Source organism: Rhineura floridana, chromosome 11, assembly GCF_030035675.1.
Source record: "Rhineura floridana isolate rRhiFlo1 chromosome 11, rRhiFlo1.hap2, whole genome shotgun sequence".
Taxonomy (NCBI): domain Eukaryota; kingdom Metazoa; phylum Chordata; class Lepidosauria; order Squamata; family Rhineuridae; genus Rhineura; species Rhineura floridana.
In genome coordinates this window covers 47144781-47154728 of record NC_084490.1, presented here as the reverse complement: position 1 = coordinate 47154728, position 9948 = coordinate 47144781, and the positions used below count along the sequence as shown (strand labels likewise).

Genomic DNA, 9948 nt, shown 5'->3' with positions numbered 1-9948 from the left:
GGAGTTGTAGTTCAAAAAAGTAACTTTTCCAAGCTCTGGGTGGGGGACAGATAACGATCTGGCCCGTTAGGCCAAAAAGGTAGCACACCCCTGGCCTACACAAAAGGTGTTTTGGTTTCTCCTAAGGTGTCTCCAAAGCTAAAGAGGCAGGTATTGAACAATGATGTCTTGTCTATATTGTGTGTGTGTTTGGTGGTGGTGGTGAATTGTAGAAATGAGAGAGAGTAGTACCGATACTGAGGGGTGGGGGGAATGGCAGTGAGTTGTTGGAGGCCAAAATTGTATGCACAGCTTGCCCTGCACCACCACCACCAACCTGCTAACCTGATGTCCTCAGGTATGATGGAAGACATTGCCCCACAACCAGTGATGAATTAAGAGTCAGCTGTCAGTCTGGTTGGTTTTTATGTGTGAAGGGGAGTGTGTCATCTTGTCCTTTGCTTCAGGCAACAAAATGTCTTGGACTGGCCCTTTAGACTTCCCTCCCCCCGCCCCCCAATATTGGCCATTCACTGAAGCCCACTGCCAACTCTCCAAAACCTGAAAGACCTACAAGTTAGATTTGGCTACTAGGCATGAATGAAAGTTCCCTGTTAAGCCATGGCTACAGCTGTGATACTTTTCTATCGCTTCAGCCCAAGGGCCAAAGTGGACATCTTTGTCTTTGCTTAAAAGTAGCTCTCTCTCTCTCTCTCTCTCTCTCTCTCTCTCTCTCTCTCTCTCTGTGTGTGTGTGTGTGTTTAAGTAGATTTAGATCAGGGCTGGGAAGCTTGGGGGGGTCAACCCTTTCTTTTCCACTGTTCCCCAGTTGAAACTACTTCTCATTCCAAAGTTACTATTAGCTGTGGACAGGGGAAACAGTCCAGGTGCATGTCTCTCCTGTTCCCTTCCCCCAATGGTTATTAATATCTTTGGGGGGGGATTTAAATAAGTAAACTGTGCTGGGGGGAAAAAAGGTTAGCTATCCTCCGCTAGCACTATGGGTCTGATCCAAATCGTCCACCTGTTAACTGAGCCACAAGTTAAGTCCAATCAAGGTTTATTTTTACAAGGAAAACATGAACAATGTCTGGCTGCAACTCATTCTAGGCCAAGGCCAAATCACGTCCTCTTACTTCTTGTTTCCTCTACTGTTAGACCACATCTCCTAGGAAGCAGTGCTTCAACTCTGTCACATACAGAGATTACTGTACCTAAGAACAGAACATAGCACCCCCATAGGTGCTTTTAAGCAAGGAAAAAGATGCTGAGAGATCTGATCCTGGACGTCCTGCATTGAATTTGGCCCTCAGTGCTTTGCTTCACACAAGACGACTGCCTTGTCCAAGATTTCCAACCTACCTGGCAAATGGAATAGTAGTGACACTTGAGAGCCTTGATTCTGTTTTAGAGCTGGGGTGGGGGAAACTCTGGCCTTTCAGATATTGCTGGACTACAGCTCCCATCATTCCTGACTACTGGGACACGCTGGTTAGGGCTGATGGGACTTGAAGTCCAACAACATCTGGAGGGCCACAGGTTTCCAAGCCCTGCTTTAGAGTACAGAACCAAGTGGTGGAAGTCCAGCTACTTTGAAGAAGAAAAAGTTCATTGAAATTTGTAGGGGGCACAGATGCTGAAAAAATTGCAACCAGCATCCAAATTTAAGAAAGTCCTCTCCAACAAATGAGGGACCTAGGGCTTCCAGGTCATTTCCCTGCCCCATTTCTCCTTCTCTCTGTGTCCTCCTATGTTTACAGTTTCCCCTTGGCAGGACTTATCCAACCCCCTGCTGATTGTGATGGTGGTTTTTGTCCGCTAGGACCAAGACTGCGACCAGCCAGTAAAAGCCCGTAGGCTCTCCAGCAGCTGTTGGATGGTAACATGCTTTGGGCACTACCGGCCTGGACTACATTCGAACCAGTGACCTAGAGGTGAAAGGTTGTGTGCCTTCCCCCAACACAATCCTGCCCTCCCTCACCCTCACCACACCTCACTGCTGCTATCACAATGAAACACTCCCCTAAACTTTCTCCCACTATCTGTGTCTCCTGACACCTTGATGTTGCACATGGAGATTTGTTTGTCCCTAGGTTGGTCTGGAGTGGTGGTGGGGCGCACATTTGTATCCCCAAACAGACAGAAAGGGTGCATCACAAGCAACGGAGCAAACTATAGATAGATATGAATACAGATAGAGTGAATGTGCATGGAAAAGGAGGAGACTGACCCCAGTTGGACCTATGTGTGTTCAATATAGCATGAGGGTCCTCTGCACACATTACAATGAACAGACATAAGATTAGAGGCAGAGCCTTCCATCACAAGGTTCATTCTTCCTGACTGAACATCTGAAGAAGCCTTGACTTCAACTGGTTTGATAGTCATTTCTTCTTGTCTTCCCAGGTAACCCTGGGAAGAGTAGTTGTGTGAAGCGGAATGCGTCCAGGTAAAAAAACAAATGATAGACGCCTACCAAAGAGCTAATGTCTCGAGATCACGTGATGACCTTCAGACTTACTGTAATACAAAGAAAAAATATAAAGCGTTAATAAAATTTAAAAAAGACAAGAAAATAAAAAGTCTTGGGAAGAATTAATTGAAGCTGCAAAATTAAATAATGCAAATTCATTTTGGCGCCTTGTAACGGCACATTGGCCGAAATCTCAGAGCCAAAATTTTGCAAGTATCCCACCCCACACTTGGGAAGCCCATTTCCATAAATTATACTTGGCAGAAGATGACTGCGGACTAACACCCTATGGGATAAAGGAGAATATGCAGGAGTGGACACCAGTAAACAATAAAGAAATTATCTTCTTAATTAATAAATTAAAAATAAACAAAGCCCCTGGTCCAGATAACATCCCCCCTGAAGTGTTCAAAGAAAATATACAATGGTGGGCTCCGGTCCTTGCCTCACTATTTACCTATATTGATCGATCACTCGAAATACCTAATGACTGGGGTATGGCTACAATAGTCCCTATTTACAAAAAAGGACCTGTCAATGATCCGAACAATTATAGACCAATTAGCTTAATAAACACTATTAGTAAATTATATGCGGCCCACTTAAATATAAAGTTATTAGATTGGATTGACCAAAATAACATAATAGCGATAGAACAGGCAGGATTTCGCCCGAGTAGGTCAATTTTCAACCATATACTAGTTTTACATCATCTAGTAGACAAATACGCGAACAGAAAAGGAGGATCTTTTTATACAGCTTTTATAGATCTAAAGGCGGCATTTGATTCGATCTCTCGCACCCGCCTTTGGTCGAAATTAAATCATTTAGGGATGGATAAACGCCTTATAGCCTTGATTCAAGGATTATATAAAAACTCTTCACCACAAATACGATGTAGCAGTAAAGGCCGTTTATCTAATCCAGTTAATACATCCAGAGGAGTGAAACAAGGTTGTGTATTATCGCCTGTCTTATTTAACAACTATATTAATGACATTGTACACAACATAACATCAGTCTCAACACATCCTCCCATTTTGGCTGAGAAACCGCGTAATATTCTGCTATATGCGGATGATGTAGCACTATGTGCACGAACACCAATTGATCTAAAAAGACTTTTAGTTAAATTAGCAATCTATTGTTCCAGTGAATTATTAACAATAAATTATCAAAAAACAAAAATAATAGCATTTACTCATAAAAAATTGAAATTTGATTGGCAAATTCATGGACACAAAATAGAACAGGTTAATTCCATAAAATATTTAGGATATATATTCCAATCTTCTGGCAGCCATCAGATGCATAATCAATGTATGATTCAGAATGCAAGACGAACCTTAAAAGTTTTACTAGCTTATTTCTATTCAAGAGGGGGACAAGCCTTTCGTCCAGCTATGAAGATATTTAATGCTAAAATAATATCACAATTAACTTTTGGATCTCAAACAAATAAGAACCTGAATTTTACCGCATTTGAATCAATCCAAACAATATTTTTAAGATCTATTATGTCAATTCCGACATGTGTCTCCAATAATATCATAAGATTAGAGGCAGGTACCCAATTGATTGAAACTAAGATATGGTCATTGAGGATTAACCTATGGTTAAAACTTATTTTTAACCCAATAGGTATAACTCCAGATATTTTGATTGATAATTATCAGTCTCCCTGGGCTAAATTAGTCACGGACAAATTGTTACAGATAGGCTTTTCAAAACATCTTATCAAACTTATGGGATATGAAACAGCAATTACAGAGGTGAGACAGGGTCTGAGGGATATAGACCATCAACAACAATTGCTTCTAATAAAAAAACAAAGACATAACCCAAAATTCTTTCAACCAATGTCATATTTATTGACTCTAGAACTACCTAAACATCGTAAAGCCTTTTCTAAGATACGATTAGATGTGATGCCCTCAGCTGTTATGGATGGCAGAATACAAAAAATTCCATATAAGGAGAGAATATGTATATGTGGGGAAGACGCTGTGGAGAATAATATACATATACTTCTTCACTGCCCTCTCTACGAGAATTTAAGACAACAAATAACAACTCCATTGATAACATCCATAACATACAAATCAGAATCGGATCAGTTAGAATATCTCCTTGGTGATACATCATCTAAAATAACAACTCAAGTAGCAAAGTTCAGTGTAGCTGCACAAAATTTACGATCCAATTTTGTTAAAAATACCCCTCGATGATAATGAAAATATAAAGGTTATACTGGATAGATAGACATTGAATAGATAAATATGATAAAAATACTGGTATTTAAGATTTAATTGAATTTTAATTAATAAAAGATAACAATTTATAAATTAGAAAGGTTATATAAACTTTATTAATAAACGCTTAATCTTAAACCTATAGAAATTTAAATAATAAATCAAAGTTTTAATGTTTTTATCCAATTTTATTAATCTATGACCAAATTTAAAACTGTGTATTAACTAAAATGCCATATAGCATATTGCTACATGTATATTTTTGTATACCATGTTTTAAGCTGACCAAAAAGTCGAATAAAGAAATTGTATTGTATTGTGTGAAGTGTGGAGGATAAGATGTGTCACAGAATTCTCAGTCTCTCTCCAAGCTAGCATTGCTTTTGAAGGAGAAGTGGAGTGGAAAAGGAATATCATAGCTGGTGCATGCAGCAGGGCATAAATGAACACGTGGTGCACACAGATCTGATTTTTTCCATGTGTGCTTTTGTGCACTTTTGTCCACACAGAAGTGCTTTCCATTTAAATCTATCTCAATGTTTCCCCTTCCACACTAGTGTGTGGGGGTACCCAATGGGGTGTATTCACGCTGTATGTTGTTGTTCCAGCCCCTCAATCACTACTTCCTCATCTTCTGGAAGTTCTGGAAACCTGAGATCCTTTGTGGGTATGCATGCAGGTATTTGTTTACCTATGTGCGCGCATGCAGCTTAAGAACGTTTTGGCTGTGAAATTGCATTAACCACCAACTTCCACCAAAGCAAACCTTTCAAGCGTGTTTCACAGTGGGCAAAATGACCCATTTGTATTTCTTTTAAAGTAAAAAGACATCACTGTTTTTATTTATTTTAAAGTAAAAAGACCCCTGTTGTTGTTTTAAACAAAAGTGGTCTGGCACCAGCAATCAGCCAAGCCAGGTTGGGCGCTGCCCAAAGACTCTAAGGACTTAGAAAGGCCCCTCACTGACCCAACCAGATCATGCTGCAATTCATTGTTCTCGATGAATTCAGCAGTACTGCTTCTGAATGGGAGTCACGCTTAGCTCCCATTCAAAAGTACCACCATCCATCCATCACTGAAACATGTCTAAGGAGCCCCATGAACAATGGTGAGTGGCACCACAAACACCAATGCAGTGACAGAGAAAAGGGACAGCTGTGGCAGCCATAAGCAGGGCTGGGCCCTGCCTCGGTTGGAAGGCTATTGTTGGTACTGTGCTAAAGTGCCCCACCCCCCAAGTCTGGCACAGGCCCTGGTCAGCCACACAGCTAAAGATGGTAGTCAGCATCCCTGCCTCTTGCAGGAAAACCCAGCCAAGGACATGATGGGGTTTTCACGAAGCTTCAGCACCCAAGAAGGCTGCAGAATGCAGACTGCTGGAGACAAGATTTGTAGAATGAAAGAGAAGGCACTCGCAAACACCCCTCAGCTGTCTTGGAAGTGAGCTAAGTGTGACAAAAACTCTGTGCCTTGCCCATGAGAATGTCATTGAAATTTTCTCTTCTCTTCCATAATTTTCTAGTGCATTTTCTTTTCTCCTTAATTGATGGAGAATGGTTAAAAAAATGGAGAAATTTTTGTCACAACACTAGTCTGGTGTGGCTGTGTGTAATTTGTGTGCTTAATTTCGTTTAAAGCAACACAACAGCAGCAGAGTAACAGCAGGTGTTGAAATGCGAGTGTGCCAGCGTGTGTTTGCGTTTAACTAAGAAAGCAGGCTTTTACCCTGCATCAGCATCACTGAGACTTGAGACTTTGTAAAATAAGAAAAGCTACTTTATTTATAGAAATACATAGTAGATAGAAAGGCATACCTAGTTCTAACTAACTAGCTAAGTTGGAGGAGTAACACCCAGGTGCGGGAGTTAGCCCCATACTAGGAGAGAGAGCAGAGACAAAGGAATGTCTCCTCTCTCCTGGACAGTCAGAGGACAAAGGAAAGGAGAGTGGAAAGGGCAGAAGGAGGAGGGGCAGGTAAGCTTCCCTAAAGACCTAACAGTCTAGCGACAGAAGGAAGTCAGTCAGAGCATCACAGGTAAAGGTAAACAAGCCTATGCATCTGGAGGACCCTAGCTCTATCTCCCTTCTGGAGCACAAACAAAAGAACAAAACAGAAGTTGCTCTTGCCCCACTTCCAACATGGTGGTAGTCAAGCAAGGATCATTCGATCAAGAGTTGCTCAGACCATGAGGCTCTAGCCATGAGACAGCAATCTTATATCACCTGGTGGAGCCCTACTGGCCTGTTGTGGCTCCTGATCCTTGCTCAGCTGTTACCGCACTGTGTGGCGGTAGTGCTAAAGTGTACCAGAGAGAAAAAGCCAGCAGCTCTTTTCTGTAGCAAGCTGCCATACTGGTGCAGGATATAAAGCATGCGTTTACAATGTGCCATCTGCAGGTGCACATGTCTCCACAGACACCTTCCCTTGTGCTTGCAGGGTCCATCCATCTGTTGAAATTAAGTTTGAAATAAGCCTTCTGCTGTAGCCCATAATTTTTTCGTGTGTGTGTGAAAGAGAGAGAGGGAATGTGATCTTCCTACAGATTGTAGTTGAGGGAATATTAACTCTTGCCCCTCCAGCTGCACCCTTCAGGAAGATCACCCACCCACCCAAAAAGCAAAAGCACTTTTTTCAAGTGCAATTGTTGGTGGGAGAGTGAGAGTGAGTGTGCGTGTGCATGCAGTTGTAGTGCCCACAACAGTTTATTCAGCTTGCAAAGTGTGCTCATGGCCTCAAAAGGTTGGCAACCCCTGATGTAAAATATTTAGGTCCTGCTAATAAAAGTCTTTAATTCAAGGTCCCTGCTATTTTACAGCAGCCACCACATGATGACTTCTGTCTAGCTTCTACAAAAAAATAATGCTGATGTTTGCCAGTTCAGGCCAAGATAGTAGAGCATAGTAAAAGTTTCACTTCCTTCAACTATAGGGGTCGAAACCATATCAAAACTGTATTTGTTAGGTGTCTCTCTTCAACTTTCAGCTGGGTAACCACCAGTCTAGCAACCAAGGGTGGTCAGCAGTTGGGGCAATAATCCAGATGGAAACCACAAGGGCTACCTGACCTTTTTTGTTTAATTGTGGTGTTGTTGTTTTCCTTTCTAGGGACTTCTCAGATTCTCCAGGTCCCCACGTCTATCCCAGGTAGTTTGGATTTTGTGCTAGGGGAACAGAGGGGCAGGGATGGGGGAAACAGTCTTGATTAGAGACAAAATGAATTTGGCTGGGTGGGGGAATCTCAAGTAGCAAAATGTCCTCTTTAGGCTTGCAAAAAGTAGAGTTTATATTCTCCTAAATATTTTCCATACCCCCCACCATTCTAAGTTTTAGATGCTACTGACTGAGGGGATTCTCAGGTACTCATAGGGCAAGGACAGGCAAACACCTTGGAAAAGGTAGGCTGAAAAAACCAGTAGTCTAGTGATGCAGGCAAATGACTTTGAAGCCTCTCCCAGCAATGAGCTGCCTAGATGGAAGGTGTGTAGCACATCTAGAGTCTTTATATCAGACCGTAGCATGGGATTGGCCCTCTGATGTCACCTGATTATGAGCCAGGAGGATTCTGGGATGCTGCCCCAACTTGCAATGCCTGCAATTTCCTTCTCTGTTCCTGTGTGGTGTAGTGAACCGGGAACCAGTGCCTGATTTTAATGGCTAACAGGGAGCTTGATCCTCTCAGTGTGGGCAAGAATCCAGTGGAGGGTGGCTGGATTTGGGTTGGGAGGGAGAGAAGGCAGTTTAACAAGACAGCTCAGCCCTAGATAAGTAGAAAATACCAGCATGGTTGAAAACTCACTTGCCCCATTCCCTATATATGCCTTTGTTCTTTGCTTAGGCTCCCAGATTGTCCTTATGCTATATCTTCTGTGGACCAGAATTCTGTCTCTTTGCCTTGGGGTTAGCATTCTGGCCTCAGAGGTTCGGGGTTGTTGCTTTGCCTAATTATCTTTCAGTTAGTTTGAGAACTGGCTATGCACTCCTCTTTGGAATTAAAATGATTGGCAGTATACTCCACTGAATTACACATCAATACAGATCACTTAGCAAAAAACCGCAGAAACAGAAGAATTTACAAGAAGAGGCTATCCCTGCATTAAGGGATATTCCTATCAATGAAGTAAATGAAATGTTTTTCTGGACTGGCACAGTGCATTGCTCTAGAAATCGATTAAAGAAAAAGTATTTTAAAAATTATTTTTTAAAACTTAAAACAAAATTGTGAAGGGACAATCAATCAAGGTGTTAATAGTATTTAATTTGGCAAGTTGGTATTTACCGTTCTTAGCTTTACACTTACATCAGATGTAAGTTTTAATTGATTATATTTCATGTTTAACGGCATGATCAAGCTGCAAAGTTAAATGTCTTACAGCTCAATAATATGCACATCTACTTAGCGATAAGTCCTATTCAATGGGACTTGTTAGTATGTAATCCTAAAGTCCCGTGGGTTACTTTCAATACGAGGAGAATAAAGTATGTATTTAACTCTCCCATCTAAATTCATGAGACATAAAAATATATAACTTTGAGGGATGCTTTTACAAAAGCTAAGGCATGATCCACTCAAAGTCAAAATCTGAAAGCCACATTTGGCAAATATTTGAAATTGAAAACCTGAATGTTAATTCTTAAATTTTGATAAGTTGTGAATTTGTGTGCAACTGCAGCTTAGGTCTTGAACCATGATTGCTGCTTTCTTCATCATAATTCTACAATTTTCTAAGTGTCAGGCTATCTTGGTTTTGTTGATAATGGTTGGTTAGTGGTGACCATGCAACAGAACCCTCATTTTGTTGGCTGAGTTGTGTAGAGACACACTTACTGTTGTGCTGGTTCCAGTGCATCTCCACGTCTGTTTTGTGATAACGGGCATATGATGCTAGTCAAACCCCACCCCTTTTTACTCTAAAACCTGGTCAGATCAGCTCAAATATTTTTTTTTATTCAATTTTAGACAGATTTAGCAACTGATTGGTAGATCAACCCGTTGCCCTTCCAGGTGTGACCAATGGAAACACTTTGCTGTAGGCTTAGGCAGAGAGAGTGATTGGCCCAACACTTTTCTGAAGGCGGTCTTGAAAGGTCTGAAGTCAGCATGGGGGGAGGGAGGTGTGTCCAGCAGAGGGCAGAGTCACTTCAAAATTTACCCAGAAAAACCATTCTCACTGCTTTTGTAGTGACTTGCGTGCCCCCAGTCTTAGTTTCTGCCCTCTGTAAAATGAACAGAATAATAATGGTTAG

General features: G+C 41.4%; 1 protein-coding gene and 1 pseudogene across 1 annotated transcript in view; both read left to right on the top strand.

Annotated features, from left to right (window-relative positions):
- Positions 1-9948, top strand: part of KCNH4 (potassium voltage-gated channel subfamily H member 4) — a 61828-nt gene that overhangs the window by 41955 nt on the left and 9925 nt on the right. The window contains exon 12 of the mRNA XM_061588403.1: positions 7810-7848. Within this exon, the coding sequence (XP_061444387.1) occupies positions 7810-7848 (39 nt within the window). The remainder of the gene's footprint in view (positions 1-7809; positions 7849-9948) is intronic.
- On the top strand, positions 8485-9386 carry LOC133366741 (phosphatidylinositol N-acetylglucosaminyltransferase subunit P-like; annotated as a pseudogene).